The sequence below is a fragment of the Sminthopsis crassicaudata genome, chromosome 4 (genome assembly GCF_048593235.1).
Source record: "Sminthopsis crassicaudata isolate SCR6 chromosome 4, ASM4859323v1, whole genome shotgun sequence".
Taxonomy (NCBI): domain Eukaryota; kingdom Metazoa; phylum Chordata; class Mammalia; order Dasyuromorphia; family Dasyuridae; genus Sminthopsis; species Sminthopsis crassicaudata.
The window spans coordinates 348,362,727-348,383,794 of record NC_133620.1 but is presented as its reverse complement, the minus strand read 5'-3'; the positions used below and the strand labels follow the sequence as shown (position 1 = coordinate 348,383,794).

Here is a 21,068-nt window from a genome sequence, read left to right as displayed (position 1 = left end):
TGAAGTTTCATGCGTCGATTGGTAGATTTCAGCGTCGCTCTCGAAGACTTTCAGCGACTGGCTGTGAGGGCTGTCGGTCCCCTGTGGGCCAAGTTCTCATTGGTAGGAGCCGCCGTCGCTCGGGCGGTGGCGGGCACTGGGATTGGCGGGTCCGGGACGGGCGGTGTCAGGCTCTCGGCGGCGGCGGAGGCGGCGGAGGCCAGGGAGGAAGATGTCGTAATGAGCGGTGGGTCCCGGCCTCTGCCGGAGGGGTCTTCCTGGCCCCAGTGGCCTGAGGAAGCAGCCGAGGGCCTTGGGGAGGGCGGGGCGGGCCTGGGGACTCCCCCCAGGGGCTGGGCCCGACGCCGGGGCCCGGCCGCAGGGGGGGGACGGGGGAGGGAGGATTCCCGCCCGGAGGAGGAGCGGGGCTGGCCGGCCGGGCGGAGGCACCCGGAAGGGGGCGTTCGACTCCCCGCCCCCTCGGAGCCCGCTGGGCGGGAGGGCGGCGCTTCCGGAGCGGGCACCCCCGAATCCCCGGGGCGGGGCCGGAGCCTTTCCTCGGGGCTTGAGGGAAGACCCCGGGCTAAGCCCACCGAGTACCAACGGATGCATCTCTCTTGGAGAAGCGGGGCCGGGCGTCTGAGCCACCCCCGGGCTCGGAGGCTCCCGAAGGCCCCTCGGGCTCTGAGCGCGGCGGTGGGAGCGTCGGGGCCCCAGGCGGCCCAGCGCCCCGGGCGTTAGCTGGGAGGGGAGGGGAGGAGTCTGGAAGGAAGCCCCCTGTAGGGGCCCTCCCGAGGGGGGCCCTCAAAAATAAAGATAAGGCGGATGGTGCCTTCCCCTGCTGTCCTCGGCTTCCCTCCCCGGCTCCCTTCGCTTTTTAGTTTCCCAAACAAGCAACCAGTAAACCCCCCAAACCGCTGTCTTCTCCAGGCCGTCGAGAAGCTGCGCTCCCTGCATTCCTTGGATTCGCTGTCAGTGTGCTGTCATGTTGAAGCGTTTCTTAGTTAACTTTATCCGGGGGCAGTCGGGCTTTCCTTAGGACGTGCTTCCTGAAGCTCTCTCTTCTTCTGAGTCACTCGGTGCTCCTGCAGGGTTGTTTCCCGGTGAAAGAGACAGGTAGTTCTGCCGCAGACAGGCCCCAGCTCTTCCGTGGTGGGCTTTACTGCAAGACGAAGGGAGGCGATCGATTGTCTTAGGGAGTGCTAGTGTTCCCTGTTTAGGACGGCAGCCGGGTTGGGCCCCCTTAAGGGGCCGCACGGCCGCCGAGGGCCAAACGTGGAGTCGGTATTTCGGCTGATTGCAAGGCTTTTTTTTTCCAGGGCAAGAAAGCTTAGGTTGTCAAAGAGAGGCTTTGGAGGAAATGGTAGTAGAGCCCGGACCCAGGGAACAATCGTGCTTAGAAAAAGCAAGAAAGAAACGATCCTTTTCTGGAACAATGAAGATAACTGCAGTATCTTGTTTTGTTTTTAAATTCTTGTGCGCAATGAAGGGGGCGAATCTGTCAGACAACCTACCAATTGGGCTGATGTGAATGTTCCAGTCGCTTCTAACAGGCGTTAATACCTGTTGGAAATGGATTCTCATTGGCTGGGGCGATTGGTAAGTTTTCTAATTCTTGTTCTTCCACTTGGTTGTGCAGATGCTTATCCTTTTTGGGTTTTTTTTTTTTTTTTTCCGTTGTTGTTGTTTTATTTTGTTTTTGTATTTTTTGTTTTTTGCTTTTGTTTTCATTTTTGTTTTTCCACTGGGTTGGTCTGACCCAACTATGGATTCCGAGAGCAGGCCATTTGACTGTTAAAGGCGTACTTCTTGCCAAGGAGACAGTTTGGCTAGTTCTTCAGTGACCTCATCTGACTATTTGCCCAGGGAGGGAGAAGCCAAATCATATTTTTAAAAACTGGCTCCAAGAGGAAAAAAGCCCATAGACTGGCTCCCTCTTTTCCTCTTTTACGGAGGCCTGTCAGAGAGACTGAAGGAACGGAATGGTGAGGGGAGGCAATCATACAAGGATGCGCTAGTGAATAACTACTCACTTTTATCATTTGGCCCTAGTAAATGTTCCCTTCCATTCTTGCTTCCCTGTAGCCTTCCTGACAGAGGTTGCCATTCTGCCCTTCCTTACAGCGTCATTGGTAGTTAAAGAGCTACTTTCTTCTACCTCTCTGTAAATAGTTCCTCCCTGTGGATAAGTGACCATTGGCAAACTTGCTTTAAAGCAGTGTTTCCCAACCAGCATGTCACAACACTTTAGAGTGTCCTAATACATCACAGCGAACCTGTGAACTGGAACCTCCTTAGTTTGGACACAGCTGTGTTTCCTCCCTTCCCCCCCCCTTTAGTTCTGTCACAATCAAAAGGCCTACAGTCCTCCCTGCTCATTCCAGGAATGCACACACCCCGACCAGATTTCCATGATTGGGATTCTTCCAACCACAAGATGTCATGGAAAGTTAAAATTAAGAACTTTTTTTCTCCTCCTCTCCCCCTCTTTTACTTATGAGTAGAGGAGACCGGAACAAAAAAAGTTGGGAAGCATTGCTTTAAAGTATGTAGAGTGTGGTTAGTAGTTTGAGACTACAGTGATAGAGTAGTCAGCAGTGTGTGTTTGTATGAGTAGGTGGTGGGCAGGACACTGCAGCCCTCTGAGCCATAGCCTGGAAGTTAAATATGTGCACAATAATTCCGATAATTGCTTCTGAGTTTGTTAGACATAATCTGGTGCCTCTTTTGACTGGTTAATGGATTTGTTCCATCCAATCTATGAATTAGGAAAGCCCAACCTCTAGACACAAGGATTTCTGAGAAACAAAAATGATTATGGTATTTCCTAAAAAGAGTTGGTTCTTCCCATAGTCTTGTTTATCAGTTTCCCTTTCAAACAAGAGCTCTTTTTTACTTACTGTATTCCTGTAGCATAGGCTGCTGGGTAGGTTTGCCATTGATGATGGGCTGTGCTCAGGGCAAGGGGTTTTGAAGTTACTGAGTGTCCAGTTTATTTCCCTTTCAATTCACATCAAAAAGCGGGAAGTAGTGTTGAGGTGCCAGAATTGTTTGAATAATGAGAAGATCACACAGACATAGCTATTAAAATCCTCATTTCAGTTGATCTCATATCCTGTTCTCATTTTGGTTAGAATCATCTGTTTTATCTGAGCAGAAGCTTCACTGCTTAATTCACACATTGTGCCACAGAAACTCAACTCCAGGTTACTTGTCTTTATGACAGTGACTTAGGAGCCCCTGGATTCCCAGATCACAGTGTTTCACTGTACATGGGCTTCAGCCACTGGGGCTGCATTCATTGCATCCCAGCCACAAAGTTATTTATGTGGCCATGGGATGTGCATTCACCTAACTCTTTTCCAGTTGTCCCCTTTCTTCCTTCTCATCTGGTTCTCTGGGTGTCATCCTTTCTCTAGGCTTCTATGTGAGATGGAGTAAAGAATCATTCCTAGTGAATACCAGATCTTTTTACCAATTTATCAAAATGTAAATGATAAACTAGCATTTTTTTCTAAGGAGTAGATGGAATCATCCCTCACATGACATAAATTGATCTAGTGAGTGATTATCAAAAATCTGGGTGGTATGGTAGAGGGACTCAAAGTCCTTGTATAATACTAGTCCTTTGGAAACAGCTCTCTTTCTCATTCTTCATTCCTGCCCCTCAAACAGAAGCCCTGTAGAAACTCACCTTTTGCAGTTTCCCAACCCTGAAAAGAGAATGTTTCTGTCAGATCTCTGGAGCTTGAGTACGAACTCTCTTCTCTGGCCCAGACTCCTCTCCCAAATGAATAAAACCCAGACATTATTTAAACCCACAAATGAGAAGAGCCCCATTAGCTAGAGAGAAAGGAGTAGGAGGGGAACAGACAAGTGAGTTTTTTTGTATTGTGTAGACCACCTATCAGGACTCCTTATTTTTAACTTACCTGGAAAAAAGCTTTCTTAAAATATATATTAAATGGAAAAGTCAGGGCAGAGGAAGAGTAAAATAGTTTTTTTCTGCTGTGTGAAAATGAGGCATATGTTGTTTCTCTAGTAATGGGGTTGGGTTGCATTGAATCATTCAGTTGAGTTTGCAAACATTGTCATTTCTGAAATGGACTAGTTGGGATAAGGGGATTATTCATTGAGAAAGAACTGAGCACTGGTTAACTGAACTGGGTGGGGGACACAATCCCAGATTAGCACCGGGTACTGTAGCCAGCTGAGCCAACCAGTTTAGTTAACATGGCAAGATAAATCTATTTCAGTCTATTTTTTCTTCCTTTTTAAAAAAGAAATCTCTCTCCAGAAATATGGTATCACTTTATGTGGAAAGGTTTGACTTTGGGGTGAAATGTGTGTCATTTACAAATGGGTATGTAGAGGGTGGTGTTCTGTTCCTTATCTTTGCAAAGACAAAATCTTTATTATTTATTTGGATCACAGCCTCTGCTTTTTATGTTTGGTTCTGTAGAGTCACTCCCATTTTACCTTTTGTTTGTTGAAGAGTTTCTCAACTGAATATTAGATTGATTATAAAGTTTTCTCTTAAGATGTGTTATAAAGTTGCCTCTTACGATAAATAAGCTTGTTTTGGAACTTAACTTCTCTGACTGTTGTTTCCATCTAAGCCAGCCCTATTGATCTATTTCTCAACAGCCTTTGATAGTCCAGCTTTATTTTAAAGAACCAGCCAGAGCTTGGTTCTCCCCCCATCAGCCATGAATCCCTTCAGTAGGAGTCACAAAGAAAGCGTGGAGTGAGAAGCTGCTTTGCTGGCAGCAGGCCTGGCCAAGCTGACCAAAATATCCTGCAGAATGAATGTTGCAAGCAGTTGAAATTCCTCTAGAGGAAATGTCATATGTAGGCCTTTTCCCTTGGCCCCCAAATCATCACCAGGATGATCAGAATACATGAGGGGAGAAAATCTACTTAGGGATCTGGACATGGATTTAATTCTAATTTAATTCTAAATTTAATTTCAGCAAAGCTGAAATTCACAACCTGAATTTTTGAAAATCTTTTTTTTATTATTATGAACTTTACAAACATGTAAAGTATAAATATTCAAGAAAAAATGTATATGAAAATGAACTTCTGTTACATACATTTTAAAAAATATATATTAAATTTAACATGTTAGTAACAAAACTGCCCTGTTTGTCTGTGTCTCCTTCTGGACTTCCCTCTTCTCTCTCCCATGCACTTTTAATAATTCCTTAATGTTCTTTTCTTCTTCTTCTTCTTCTTTTTTTTTTAAATATCACCATCACTGTTCCTTAGTTCCTCCTGGCTAATACCCTCTTATAAAAGCTCCCTCCCACTTAACAGATAATTGTGATCAAGAATAACAAATAAAACATTGACTTTTGAAAATGTTATTATTTTCTCTTCCAAGAAGTGGAAAGTATGTGTCATTAGCCTCTTGAGGCTATGACTGACCAACCATTGTGTCGATCAAAGTTCTGAAGTTGTTCAAAGTTGTTTTCCTTCACAACACCATGGTGGTCACTGTGTAAATCATTCTCCCCATCTGCTTACTTGACTACATCAGTTTCCACAAACCTTCCCAGGATTCTCTGAATTTGTAATATTGTGAACAATAACTACCTTCACTGATGGTCAGCCACTTTGCTTTCTGTTCTTTGTTATCCCCAAAAAAGTGTTTTTGTTAATTTTCTTTATGTAGGAGACCTCATCCATTTTGACCTTTTATATATATAAGTTTAGTATTGATATATCACTGGCCATCATAGTTTAGTAAATTTGGGAATATTGTTCCAAATTGCTTTCTGGAATAGTTGGACCCTTCATAGTCCCTCCAACAGTGGCCATTTTATTTTCTCATTTTTGCTGAGTTGAAGGGTATGGGGTAGAATCTGAGTTATTTTAATTACATTTCTCTTATCAATAATGATTTGGATTTTTTAATATATTTTTTCTTCATTACATTTCTTGTGAAAACTATCTGTTCATATTCTTTAGCTCTTTATCTACTGAGAGATTACTGGGGGTTTTCTTATACATTTGTATCAATTTCTTATCGTCTTATAGAGGAGATCATTAACAGAGAAATTCACTACAAATTTTTTTCCCCAAGTTGACACAAGAGGTAAACTTTCTCAACTTTTTAGGCAGAAAAAAGCCCTTTTTCCTGAAGTATATTTATTTGGTTTCTTTCCCATGTCTCTTTCTTCTTCTTAAACAGTTTTAGATATGGTGTCAGAGAAGGTCTTAAGAGTGGCTTAATGAAACCAAATCTCAGAATGTAAGGTCCCTCCCTTGGAGTCTGCTCTCCTTTCTGTCTCTCCCCCATTATCTGTGGCTAAAGCATCCCAGATTGGGATTATGTAGTTAAACATTAAAACCTTTAGGAATCATAGAGGGAGTTTTAATGGATCAAGAATTAAAGTATTGCCTAATATAATAAGAGAGGAGATTTAAAGGGGAAATCCCAGGAAGTATTCATAGCTACAAGTTTGGCTGCTGCCATATTTAGAGCTTGACATAGTCCCAGGCACATATTAGGCACTTAATAAGTTCTTATTAATTGATCCTGTCCCTGCTCAGTTCAGTTCAACAAACCTAGATTGAGCAGCTACCACATGTGAAGTGCTGTACTCAAGGATTCCATCTTTAAATTATGGAAGAAAATGTAGGAGACATAGACAGTATAGGTACACAATAATGGAGAAAAGGCAAAAGTGAATCAGTCAACAGTCTCAGCAGCAGAATTCAAAAAGAAAGAGCCCTTTGTTATTTTAGCATACAAGTACTAGCACAAGAACTCAGCTTGCTAAAATATACTTCTTGCTGGACTTGGACATTGATGATAGTGTTAGGATTACAAGGTGAGAACTCAGGTTGACTTGACAGTTCTCTGGCTCAGATCTTTGGTTCTCACCTTTAAAAAGAGTTTACACCTTATAAATTCTAAGAGGAGCAAGTTCATTAGTGGAAGTATTTCCCCACGCCCCATCGAGTTCTCACAGGCCTATTCTCTGGGAGGATAAAAGAAGGGCAGCATTGGGTCTGAGAGAATCTACTGGCTGAAAGGAGACCAGTCTGATTTGGGGAAGGACAAGAGCTGGAGGAGATTCAGAGCTCCCAAGAAACCTGTGTACAGAGGAAAAGATTTTACAGATCTCCTCCCAGAGAAGGATTACAATTGAGCAGACGACCGGACCCTCACAATTCAAGAACTAATTATTTGCCTGAAAATAGGAAGACCTGCTTGTAGCCCTGGGAACCTCAAAGTCCTGAGTGACCCAGGGAGATCCATTCATCAATACCTGCATCAACTCTTTCCAGAACAAGCTGGGGAGAAAATGAAACAACAGTGAAACAGTACAGCCTCTTGTGAGTGGGAGCAATTAGTTTTGGGTATCCAGAGGAAATTCAGCTTTTCCCCTGATTTCAACCCAGTCTTCTCCACACATTTTTAAGCATTAACTGATAATGATAGCTAAGCCAGAGCAAAATGGTAGAAGTGTAAATAGGGTGGATCAAGTCACTTCTCATTGTCTTTTGTATTCACTAGGAACTAGAGAGGATCCAAGAGACCATCTCACCTAACACTTCACTTTACAGATGGGCAAACTGAGACTGAAGGAGGTGAAATGCCCCCTCCCTTGCTCATACAGGCAGTGTGTGCCAGAGAGAATTTTGGAATCCATAGCAAGTGCTCACTTGCCACTGGGCCACCCTAATACCTGTGACCCTTCTTCTAGGTTTCTTTTCACTGAATAAGAAAAGCCCAAATGGATTAATTCCTCTTTATTGATAAAGCAAGCTTGAGCCAAAGATAAACAAATTTATTTGTGTGTTTTAATGATGTAGAAGTTTAGAATTGAAAGGGATCGCCAAGAGTGCCATCTACTCCAACTTCCTCCTCCTTGCAGGAATCCCTTGTAGAGGAATCCTTGAGAGATGATCATCCAGCTTCTGCATGAAGTGTTGCTCACTACTTCACAAGGCTGCTCATTCTATTTTTGGATAGCTCTTAATGTTTAAAAGTTACCCTTCCTTCTAAATTAAAATATTTGCCTCTATAAATTCTACCTCAAGCCCTAGTTCTGCCTTCTGGAGCTACAGACAGCCAGTTGAATTCTTCTTTTACATAGCAATCTGTTTTATATTTGAAGACATAGCATATCCTTTTGGCTAAGCATGTTCAATTCTTCCAACTTCCCACTGTTATTTAGGCCCTTTCACCAGCCTCGTCACCAAGCTGTGTTATAGTTTGTCTGTATTATAACAATGTCTCGAGATGTGGTCTGACTCATATCTGGAGTACAAGTACTAGGATCCTCCTCATTGTGGTCATTCTTCTTAATGCTTATATAAAGTAAGGTAGCATTCACTATTTTCTCAGTCTTGTTGAATTGTTGGCTCATATACCTGCCTCTAAGAATAGGACTTTGTGTAGATTCCTGTTGAGGATCCTTTTTTTTTTTTTCCTTTTCTTTCTGTTATTCCTTGTTATTCTAGTCTGCAGTGCTGTATTTAAGCTTTAATTATGTCCTCCCACGTGTCAGCTATTCCTTCCCATGTTGTGTCATCTGTAAATCTTATCAATCATGTTGTCAGTAAGGATTTTGAAAAAGGAACAGGACTACATCCTGAATCCCTGAAGCAGCATAATCACTTATATTCACACAGTACTTGAATATAACTGTTCAGCAGTGAATCCACCTACTGTACTTATCCTCTTCAACCTCTATCTTGTTCATAGTAAAATCATGAGAAACTTTGGTCAAGTGCCTTGCAAAAATTAAGATGTACTACATCCATAGTATTTTCCAGACATTCCAGACAAGCAAGCTTCTTTTGAGAAAAAATAAAACCAGTTTGGTCTGATTCATTGTTAATGAAACAAATCCATGCTTCAAAGGGCTTACAAATTATCTCTCAGAGAATTCAGTCTAACATTTTCTTGGGAATTGACAAAATGGTCACCACTTTGTACTCTAGGGAAATCTACCTTTATGTCCTTTTTGAAAACATCTGCTCTTCTGCTTTCTGGCACCTCCTTTTCACCATAATTCTTTAAAGATTACTAACAGTGTTTCCATGGTCACATCCAGAAATTTTTTCAGTCCCCTGGGATATGATTCATTTGGGCTTGGAATCTTAAACTTAAAGCAATCCAATTGATTTCTCTTTTACCATCTTCTTTCCCACCTTGGGCTTTAATTCCCTGATAATTATATTTGTTTTACCTTTTTTTGATCATTTTCCCTAGTGGAGAAGTTGAAAGTAAAAAACAAAAAACAAACACCCAATACCTCTAATTCTGTGTTTTCTCTGTCATTGTTAACATACTTTCTTTCTCCCAAATAGTGTAATCCTTATTTGTTCTTCATGTTTCTTCCACAATCCATTTTTATTATATGAAGCACTTTTCATAAGTCTGACACTCCTCATCAGTTTGTGTGGCTCTCTTGGATTTGACTTTAGGCTAGTGCCCATCTTTAATTTTTCTTTCTTTCTTTCTTTCTTTCTTTCTTTCTTTCCTTCTTTCCTTCTTTCTTTCTTTCTTTCTTTCTTTCTTTCTTTCTTTCTTTCTTTCTTTCTTTCCTTCTTTCCTTCTTTCCTTCTTTCCTTCTTTCCTTCTTTCCTTCTTTCCTTCTTTCCTTCTTTCCTTCTTTCCTTCTTTCCTTCTTTCCTTCTTTCCTTCTTTCCTTCTTTCCTTCTTTCCTTCTTTCCTTCTTTCCTTCTTTCCTTCTTTCCTTCTTTCCTTCTTTCCTTCTTTCCTTCTTTCCTTCTTTCCTTCTTTCCTTCTTTCCTTCTTTCCTTCTTTCTTTCTTTCTTTCTTTCTTTCTTTCTTTCTTTCTTTCTTTCTTTCTTTCTTTCTTTCTTTCTTTCTTTCTTTCTTTCTTTCTTTCTTTCTTCTTTTGTTTCTGTGTGTCATAGAAACATCTTAGCTTGTCAGAAAGCTTTGTGGAAAGGGCTTTTGTAGCCATCCCTTTCTCCCTTATCAGGATAATTTGTACCATCAAAAATTTTTTAAAGAACCTGTTCCCTCTTAAACTTTTTCTTTCCAAGGTCTTTGGCCACAGGATATAGTTTTCTGTCTTTTTCTTGTTCTCTTTGAAATCATTCTAACTCTGCTCAACATTCCTAACTCCAACACTTATAAATTGATAAGATTAGTGTCTTCAAAGGTTTCTTCTATTCATTCTCACCAGTAAGTTCTTCTTTGTAGGAATTAACTCAAATGCAGTAGGTTGCTGAGAGAAATTCTAGACTTTTCTGTGTTCACCTCTTGATGAGAAACTTGACTCTTAGGGAGAATATGTTGTTGCCTGCTGTTGTCTTAATCATCTAGGGCAATTTATTTGGCCACTGCCAAGGCTGGTTGGGGAACAGGTACTTTTTCCTCATGATCTTGTTAGGAACAGCCAGTGGGACAGCAGTATTCTCACTGAAGATCAGTGGGGAGGAAAAGGGATCATATCATCAATTAATATTTGCCAGGTTGGTTTTGGGTTTATTTTTTTGTTTTGTCTTGGTATTTTGTTTGCTCCACTTAATAATAAAGAGTCTCACATCCCATGATATTTAAAACAAACTTGATGTGGCCCAACAAATATAATTGGACTGAGAGAAGGGAATCTTCTAATGTCCTCATCCCTGACCTGCTACAAAAGAAACTTTAAAAATTGGCTGTAAAATATACCAGCTTTTATCTCTCCACCAATAGTAGTGTTTGCTGTCCCCAAGGCATCTCTGTCCACTTTTTGTCCCTTCATTTTTCTTCTCCCAGCAGCTCCATGACATTCTTTCTCTAATTTGCCAGTTCTACACAGTCCCAAAAGTTGCCTGTTAATATATTTTTTGTATATCCTAACCTTTCATCTCCCCCATCAGAATAACATCTTAAATCTCTCTTCTTCTTCCCATAGTCAGTACTTCCAGTCTGCACTATACCCTTTAGGGCTAGGCTCTTAATTTACTTAAGTTCTCACTATGTCCCTATACTGTTCTGGGTGCTGGAGACAAAAAGACCTCCAAATAAATAAATAGATAGATAGATAGATAGATAGATAGATAGATAAATAGATAAATAACAACTTTCCAGGAGCTTACTTTTCCTGAGGGTGACATGAGGGGTGGAAGGGAAATGTATGCAAGTAAATCATTCAAAAAGAAGTACCAAAAGGATCTCATAGGATCTGAACCTGGGAGCAAGAAGAATAGCGGCACCCTCAACAGAAACAGAGAATTAGCAAGAGAGGGGTTACAATGATGATGAGTATGGGAGAGTGTTGAAGTTGAAATGAGCAGGTGGTGAGTTCAGAAAAGGACTGAGACCTGCCCCGTCTCAGAAGTCAAGGAATGAATGCCACCTTGGACCTAGTAACTGGGGACAAGGGAACAGGGGTGACCAGGACATCTAGCTGGGGGATTAGGTTGTCTCTCAAGTGAAGGGTCATGTTTTTCTGAACCTTTAGCATCCAGTTCTTTGCCACTGAATGTGACAGATAAGTAGAGGTTGTGTGAAGTCCCCTATCACTGCTTGGTCTATATGCTCAGGAATCCTCATGAGAGATTGGAAAGGAAGCTGAACTTAAAAACAGGACCAGAGCTTGGAATTTACTCTGCCCTTTACTGTCTCTGAGGCCTGGGGAGATGGCCTGGGAGTGGATCCCACAATCCAGCTTTGTGGGAAGCCGCCGTGCATCCCTGCCTTTTGAGGGGCTCTTGCAGCACAGCGTGGTGGTTTTCTGCCATTCCTCCTCGGGTGGTTTTATGCCGTTCTCTCACCTTACTGTTAGATGTTTCTTTCTGAACTCTTGCATTACCACAGTCTGGTCTCAAGTCTCTGGGTGACACTTAGGAAACTTGGTGACAAAATGCTACCATCACTTTCTGTTCACTTGGTTTATGGACTGTTTCCTATACCCTGTGCTACTGACCTTGGCGGTCAGAGACAGCCGAAGGCCCTCGGCCTCCCGTCTCAGTCAGACTTAGCAGAGAACTGGGGTTTGCTCAGAATTAGTGTTTCCAGCCCAGATTGGGCTGTCCAGCAGAGGGAGGCCGTGCCTCTGGCTAGCGGGGCCCATCTTACAGAAAGAATACTGGGTGCCTTCATATTGTCCAGGAAAGGCCCCCCCAGAGCTGCAACTGTCCATTGAAACAAGTGTATAAGAGCGTCAGGATAGCTAAGAGAGGTGTTTGATCCCCTCAGCACCTGAAAGTGGGCTGTCTTGTGAAAGGGGAAACACTCATGATTTTGATGTGGATAATTAGTGAAACAAAAAGGCGAGGAACCTCTTGAGGCCAACTTTTTCACTCTTCTTTCTGTTCCTTGCAGAAGATCAACAGACCAGTATGGCTGCCACTGCTGCTGTCAGTCCCAGTGAATACCTGCAGCCCGCTGCCTCCACTGCCCAGGTGAGAGGGCTCTGTATCATCCCTAAAATGAAATCCTACTTCAAAGGACTCTGTTTGCACAGAGTGTCCCATGAAGTACCCTATATAATAGGGGTCCTTTTTCATAGTATTTATAGGTAAGAACAGGAAAAGAAACTGTTACCTCTATTTATTAGATATAGCAGTGGAAGTCAGAAAGATTGTGTCTCTCTTAAGGTTATAGCCCATATGGAGAATGAGGAATGGAAACAGGATTAAAATTCCAACATCCACTTCTAACCAAGCTCTATTCCTGTTAGAGAAAAAGAAACCTTAGAAAAGTCAGTCCCTGCAGATGACCATTAACTATATTATGGGAGAACTAGTTCTATTCCGATCTTTGAGAGCAGGATCTCTCTTGGATACTCGGAAAGAAAGTATTGATTTCTCCCTCCATCTTCACCTATTCCCTTCTGTTCTGTGGATGTTGCTGTCTTTCCTAAGAGAGCCAAAGAACCAAGGGTGACAAGTGACCCATGTCAGAGACAAAGGCAGGACAGAGCAAGAGATGGGCGAAACTGGAGTGGAGAGGCTATTTGTTCTGAATAATCACAGAACTGTGGTGCTTTTGAGAAATTTTTTCAGAAGGATCTCTTTGATCTCTGAAGGCTTTTTTTCTCTGTTGAAAAATCTAGAATAATAGTTTTGACCTTCCATCCTAACTTCCTTCCTGATGGACAACTTCTTCTTGGGGAGACGCCACAGGGAAGAGGGAGGAAGGGGCCCTGATAGACTCTCCCTACCTAGACTCTGCCTACCCATACCAGAGAGGGCTCTTGCCAGGGACATAGCAAAGAAAGAGCAAGAGCAGTCTGAGAGGAATAAAAGACAAATCACTCTACCTCTGTGGGTCCTAGTTACCTCATTTGTCAATGAAAGAGTTTGACTAGGTGACCTAAGATCCCTTCCAGGACCTATATCCCTGTGAACCTAGGTAAGAGAGAGAGAGAAAATGAGTAGAGAGAAGAAGGGGGCAATACTTTATTCTCACTCCTTTTCTCCTCTTGGGTCTTTGCAGGACTCCCAGCCATCACCCTTAGCCCTTCTTGCTGCAACATGTAGCAAAATTGGTCCTCCTGCAGTAGAAGCTGCTGTAACACCTCCTGCTCCCCCTCAACCCACACCGCGGAAACTGGTTCCCATCAAACCCGCCCCACTTCCCCTCAGCCCTGGAAAGAACAATTTTGGGATCTTATCCTCCAAAGGAAACATTCTCCAAGTCCAAGGTTCACAACTGGGCACATCCTATCCGGGAGGTCAACTGGTGTTTGCTATCCAGAACCCTACAATGATCAACAAAGGGGCCCGGTCCAGTGCCAACATTCAGTACCAAGCAGTTCCTCAGATTCAAGCAGGCAGTGGGCAGACCATCCAAGTCCAGCCTAACCTCACCAGCCTCACTGGAACCTCACAGATCCAGATCATCCCTGGCACCAACCAAGCCATTATCACTCCTTCCCCTTCCAGCCACAAGCCTGTTCCGATCAAGCCTGCCCCTATTCAGAAGGCCAGTTCTGCAGCACCGCTGCAGAGCCCAGGCGGTGTGGTGAAGCTGACGGGTGGCGGTGGCAATGTGACCCTTACCCTGCCTGTCAACAACCTCGTGAGCACCCCGGACTCGGGCACCCCGACGCAGCTGCTCACTGAGAGCCCCGCTGCTCCATTGATCAAGCCGAACAAGAAGATGAGGAAAAAAGGTCTCCCTGCCTCCTCTCAACCTGCTGTGGCAGTGGCTGAACAAGTGGAGACCGTGCTGATCGAGACGACAGCAGACAACATCATCCAGGCAGGAAACAATCTCCTCATTGTGCAGAGTCCTGGAGGGGGCCAGCCTGCCATGGTACAGCAGGTGCAAGTGGTACCTCCAAAGGCAGAACAGCAGCAGGTGGTACAGATCCCTCAGCAAGCCCTCCGAGTAGTGCAGGCGGCCTCTGCTACCCTCCCCACTGTCCCCCAGAAGCCCTCCCAGGACTTTCAGATCCAAACGCCTGAGCCAACACCTACTCAGGTACCTTGCTGACATTAGGCCCTCTCTCTGCCCCTTCCTGTTTTCTCTAGGGAATGTGGAAGCTGCTCTGTGGTTGGGGATTAGAAATATGGGGCACTTCCCCTTCCAGTTGGGCTTTTATAAGCACAGAGCATCAGCTTGATTTGGGAAATGCAGCAACAGATGGATATATTTTGGAATAGTCTGTTGGGGAGGTTTGTTATAATGGCAGGAAAATTTAGAGGAAATTTCTCAATTCTTGGTCACTGAAGAGAATTAGGCAGGAAGAAGGGATGTAACCTTAGGGAGGACTTGCAGTTAAAATTGGGTTCAGTTCAACAAATATTGACTAATTACATTGTCTTAACATTCCTGGGTACTTGTGTGTATGTATTGGCAGGGTAAGGTAAGGAAAAGGATACATAATTTTTGCCTTCAGGGTGTTTACAAATCCACACAGATCAAGAGTGAGGCACTGAAACAAGGAAGGAAAACTGTTGCTACTGCATCTTAGTTGTGTCTGTCCTCTATCAGGAAGCAACACAGCTGTCTTTGTTTTTCTTAAGAGAGGACAAGAGTTATACAAAGAATCAAATCCTAATGTTCATTTTTATTACAACTTAAACTACATTGTTATATTTTTTGTAGCGAAAATGGTACCCAGCATTAAAGTGCATTTTCTTGGGGAATTTTATTCCAATGATTGACAGTCAGAGGAATGAATGAATAGATGGGAGGTAAGGGGAAATTAGTTCTGAAACATTCTGATGACTAAAAGTCTGTAAGATGATCATTAAGAGTTGACTACACATGTCAAGTTCGAAGGTATGGGGACAAGAAATAATGATTTAAAAAAAATAGAAAGCATTTATTAATCAATGTTCTGTGTGCTAGACATGTACTAAGAGAACAAAGGCTACACCCATTCTAGTCCTCAGGGAACTTACATTCTAACAAGGGAGAGCCAATGCATAAATAAGATACATATACAGGGTAACTTAACTAGAAAGAGGTCTGAGAAGAAAAGGGCTTCAATATGTAGAAGGACAGTTTGAGATGGATCATAAAGGAAGCCAGGGAAATTGTAAAGATTTATCTTTTATCAGTTGAAATAACATCCAGTACAGTTAGTAAGAATTCTCATTCTGTAAAATTAACAACAGAGGGATAAGGTCCTGCTCATTCAAGAAGGCACTTTACACACAAGCGCACCACGCATACACACAGTAATCAAACAGGTCTTATTGACTGCAGGAAAGGGGCTTTCTAATCTTATGTTTTTCCTTGACAACAGTATATATATATATATATATATATATATACATAAGGATGAACCTTAGACTCTGGGATGTTAAATCCAACAACCAATACAATAAGTGATCTTTCTATTAGTGAGTCCCTGATGACTCAGATTGGGTCTACATTGATTCTAGGGCATTTCACTTATGGAAATCTTGGCCTATAACATGAGGAACTACTGACTGACTCCATTTATTTATACCTGGGGTTTTAAAAAGACAACATGGCAAGCAGATCTCATTCCTAAAAGCCCAGGGAATGGTGATATTTTCTTATAAAATTAGGCCTGTACCTCCATAAACAAAGATTTTAAATATCCCCTTCCCTTTTCAGAGTTGAAAATTTTATTTATCAGTTGAAAATGGAAGACAAAATTTTAAGTACTTGCAAATTTCAGCTGAGACTTTGTTTTGTAAAAAAATCTTATCAAGAGGGTTTTTATTTTAAATTTTTAAGCATCAGGATTAGTGATCATAACTAAAAAATATTTACTCCAAACACCCTATTCCCTGACCATGTGTGAGAGCTCAGCAGGTAGCAGCTTTGGAGTAAGGAAGACCATATTGTCACTGACTTGTGATAGTCTTGAATATACCTGATAACCTGTTAGCCTTCATTTTCTCCAATATTAATAAGTTGGACTGAAGGACCTATGAGATCTCTTCCAGCTGGAAAATTTCTATCATTCTTTGAAGTTTTGTTTACAATTTTTGGTATTCATAAAGAACATAAACTGTTCAAACCATCAAATAGGATGTTCATCTACCATATGTAAAGTAGTGTGCCAGGCAGGCACTAATCATAACTGAAAAGGGAAATTTTGATTTCCATTGAATATTCACCATTACCCCATCTGAAGAGCTTTTTAAGGTATATGTCAATCTGTGAGTTAGTTCAAGAAAGAGACTTAAGACTTAGCCCTGTCCATGCCCCTGATTCTCAGCATTGCAGTGGCTGACCCTCTTTCTCGCTCCCACCCAGATTTATATCAGAATGCCTTCGGGGGAGCTGCAGACAGTCCTCTTACAAGAACCCCCTTCGGTGACAGTGCCTGCTGCCTCTACCACCTCCTGTAGTAGCCCTGTAACCCGGAGCCCCCACTTGGGAAGCACCAGTAAAAAGCATTCAACGGCCACTTCTCGGAAGGAACGGCCCCTGCCAAAGATTGCTCCTGCTGGAGGCATCATCAGCCTGAATGCGGCCCAGCTGGCAGCAGCTGCGCAAGCTATGCAGACCATTAATATCAATGGTGTCCAGGTCCAAGGTGTACCTGTCACTATCACCAACACTGGAGGTAAGAGTCTGTCTGCCCACAGCACTGACTGGGCAGTCGTATCCTTGATGCTACCGTGAGTCCTTCCTCTGATGGAAGGAGGAAGGGATGAATGAATGGCAAGCCATTAAGCACTGGGCTGAGCACTGGGGACACAAAGGGAAAAGATAGTCCCTCTTCTCTAAGTGGAGAGACAATTTTATGGGCAGTTTCTGCTGTAAACAAGCAAATGGAAAAGGCCCTTAAGGAACCATGATAAACTATCAGGATTGAGGAGATAGGACACTTGAAAATCTTTAGAAACACTTTCACAGACCAAAGCAAAGGAATGTGCTCCAAAGTGAGAATGGAAGTGCTGGGGAGAATTGGGATAAAGGAGTATTAAGTCTGATGGGAGTGAAAGGAGACCTTCCTCAGATAGGATCAAGGTCTAGTACTAGCAATGCAAATAGGTTATCAGCCTTGCAAATAACTGTCCCATGGTGATCACTAACACTGCACTGTAACTAAGCAAAGGACTATTTTCAGACTAATGATAGCTTTTTCAATCTTCCTAATTCTTAATGCATTTTAGACTTTTCACCTGTCAGTGGAAAGGTAGAGAAGGGGCTATTGCTATTCTTCCTTTGGTTCCTGACCAGCTGACCCTCAGGGCTAAGATAATATAGTTTCCACAAGGTTGATCAGCTCATGCATTACTATCTTAGGTGTTAAACTGAAATAGGAATTGGGGGAGGGGGTAAGAGCACAAATATATACATCAGGATCCCTGTAAGTGACATATTTAGTTTTAAAATAAGTTGTATCTACATTTTATTGTATTTTTATTTTTGTTAAATAGTTCCCACTGACACTTTAGTCTGGTTCTGCTGTGTTTGTGACTTCTCTGTCTTAGAAATTTTTCCAAAGTGCCCTGATTGATTGCAGCTTGTTTCTTACTTACATGCAGGGATAGACTCTCCCTGAGGACTTCCCTGAAGCTGGGTTGGGGGTGGGATGTTGCTACACAGCATCTTTGAGATGCAAGAGCCTTTCTAGATCCAAATGGGGGACAGAAGAGTGATGGGGTTCCACCTGTGGGAGGGACCAGTGTCTGAGCCAGGCCTTTGTTCCCACCTCCATCTCCTTTTCCTGCCCCTCCCTCAGGACAGCAGCAGCTCACTGTACAGAATGTTTCTGGGAACAACCTGACTATCAGTGGCCTGAGCCCCACGCAGATTCAGCTGCAGATGGAGCAGGCCCTAGCAGGAGAGGTCCAGCCAGGGGAGAAGAGGCGTCGTATGGCTTGTACTTGCCCCAACTGCAAGGATGGGGAGAAAAGGTAATTCTAAGAGAAGAAGGTGGGCCCTTCTCACCCTCCTATTGTGCCGTCCTTCCCCCTTACTCCTCCTGCCCCCATGCTGTACCTCTCCTGGCCCATCCTGGGGTGCTCTCCCTTTGCCTTCACTCTTGCTTCCCTCCAAATCCCCCCCAGGTCTGGAGAGCAGGGGAAGAAGAAGCATGTGTGCCACATCCCTGACTGTGGCAAGACCTTCCGAAAGACATCATTGTTGCGTGCCCACGTACGCCTGCACACTGGAGAGCGGCCCTTCGTCTGTAACTGGGTTTATTGTGGCAAGAGGTTTACGCGTAGTGATGAGCTCCAGCGGCATGCCCGCACCCACACAGGTCAGCCCATCTCCGTGCCCCCCCCAGTCTTAGATGGCAGGGAGTAGCTCGACTTCTGACCTTTGCCTTTGTGACCCGGGACAAGGTCCTTATCTTCCCCAGGCCTGTTTCTTTATCCTTAAAATGGAGTTGGACTTGATGACTTTTTATGGCTTCCCAACTCTTTTCTTATGATTGTGATTCACTTCCTGAGTGGGGCTGGAATTTGCAGCAGAAACTCTTAATTCCTCCCCATAACACAGAAAACTGAGCTAATTACCGCCAAAAAGAAAAAATAAAATTTGGTTCTTCTGCCCAGTCTCTTGGGAGTCGGTTATCTTTTGGGGTAATAGAATACTGACCATCAGGGAGGGAGTGCAACATTTGTTGGAGAGAGAAAATGCACATTCATGAAACAACTAATAGAGCCACTTGCATGGCTAGACTTAAAAGTACCAGCTGAATATCTTGAGTGCTGAAGAGATTAGAAAGGCTTGGGTTCAAACTAGAAATATTGTCCTTTTATTTGGAAGGCAGGTATAGATTTGTGGGAAACAATTAGGGGGGCATCATTCCAAGTGTAGAGAATAACCCAAAAGCATGGAATCGAAATGAACAAATCACATTCAGAGGATCAGGGAATAGGTGTAAAAAATTGTGCTGGAGACTAATAAGAAAGTAAAGTGGCTCAGTGGAACCACAGGGTGTCTGAAACCAGTTTATATGTGGTCTGAGGTGGGACTTGATTAAGGACATCTTCATTTGGGTGTTTGCACTCTCTTATTTCCTGCCTTTGGGGGATGAGCTCTGTGGAGCAGGACCTCTAGGATATGCTGAATGTGGAAAGTAGGGGGCAGGAATGACAGGCCTTTTCTCTCCCCAGGTGACAAGCGTTTCGAGTGTGCCCAGTGTCAGAAGCGCTTCATGAGGAGCGACCACCTAACCAAGCATTACAAGACCCATCTGGTCACAAAGAATTTGTAAAGCCAACAGCGGTTGAAGGCTCTGCAGATTCAACTCCAATTCAGCCTGGGGCCTCCAGAGTCAGAGGCACCATTGCTGACTCCTTATTCCCTGACTGTGGTCCTGCAGAGAGGGGCTTCAATAACCATGTTTCCTCCTTCCTAAGCCATTTGGCTGCCACAACAGCCCCTTTTCTTTCCACCATAAGCTCCTGGCCCAGATCCCGGACATTGGCCACGTACAATGAGACGTTCTAAACCAGGACGAGTGGGAACCTTTATTTCCAAAGGAAAAACATGAATTTCACTCCATCGAGGAGCCAAGTGAGTCCCCTTCCTTTCTCCTCCCCTATCTCATAGCACTGATGTGGCCCAGGGCAGGGGAGCCAGAAAGGAGATGCATCCCTCTGTGCCATCCCCTCTTCTGTGGGTCTGTCATACCCTATTCCCACCAGAGGGCAGCATGGCAGCAACAGAGCCCCATCCAAGGGCTATCCACAGAGAAAGTGGGAAGGACACCTGCATCCCCCCCCCCAAAAAAAAAACAAAAAACAAACTTTCTTCCAGCACATTCCAACTTTATATTTTAAAAGTATATATAACCACAGACTCCTTCTGATCTTCCCTGTTTTTCTATGAAGAACGTTGCCTTATACTCCAGATAATGAACACTGTGTATTGTGTGCGCTTTTAAATAATTTTATTTAATTGCTTCCTACTTCCTTTCCTTATCTTTCTCCTTCCCCCATTCCTTTTTCAGTTTGGGATTGGGGTTTTTGTTTTTTGGACAATGATGAACAGAAAAAAATTTTTCCTTCTCCATAGACTTTTCACTTCTAAATAACGTAAAATTTCAGTTTGAATCCGGAATCTGATTTTTTTTTTTTAAGAACCCTCACATTCACATACAAAACATATTGTTCCTCTCCCCTTTCTTCTTTTTATCTCATCCCATATCCCTACTCAGATCCCATTTGTGTATAGTGTATATTGTATAATAGACAATATTGTGTCTCCTACATGTTTAAAAACATATTGCTTGTTATTTTTGAGGCTTTTAAATTAAAACAAAAATCCACTTTATTTTTAGTTGTAACTGCTTGAGGTATGTTTTTTGAATTAAGTGACAGATTTGTTATCCTTTATTAACAATGTACTTTGTTGGTCAGCACAGAGCTGACAAATAATTTTTTCTTGCTAATAAATTTAGTTGCCTGAGGCAAAGTCAGCAGCTTGACCTTGAGGCTCTCTTTGTCTTTTACCCTGGAGAATTTTCACTGGGGAAAAAGTAAGGTGGGGATGGAATCTAGAACTTCAGGAGCTTGGAGAAGGGCCCAAGGAGAAAGTAAAGCTTAGCTTCTCTTACCCTTCTTGCCCTTAACAGGGAATCCCATCTGAAATTGCAAAGGTAGGTATTACCACTTATGCATGCCCAATAATGGCATAATCCCATAGGGAACCTATTTGGGTAGATGTCCTCATTTTTTTCTTATATAAACCAGTTTTCCCAGAGGAG

The 21,068-nt window shown here is 43.0% G+C and overlaps 1 protein-coding gene across 2 annotated transcripts; it reads left to right on the top strand.

The window, feature by feature from the left end:
- The first annotated feature begins 9 nt into the window (after window positions 1-9).
- SP2 (Sp2 transcription factor) lies at window positions 10-20,782 on the top strand. Of its 2 annotated transcripts, none has more exons than XM_074261282.1 (7): window positions 10-226; window positions 12,287-12,366; window positions 13,403-14,392; window positions 16,652-16,964; window positions 18,090-18,264; window positions 18,418-18,611; window positions 19,474-20,782. In XM_074261282.1, the coding sequence occupies exons 1-7, from the start codon at window positions 10-12 to the stop codon at window positions 19,572-19,574; spliced, it is 2,070 nt and encodes a 689-aa protein (XP_074117383.1). In that variant the 3' UTR covers window positions 19,575-20,782. The 2 variants fall into 2 exon arrangements, with proteins under 2 accessions (XP_074117383.1, XP_074117384.1); XM_074261283.1 differs by lacking the exon at window positions 10-226 and adding an exon at window positions 1,469-1,578.
- Window positions 20,783-21,068: the final 286 nt, after the last annotated feature.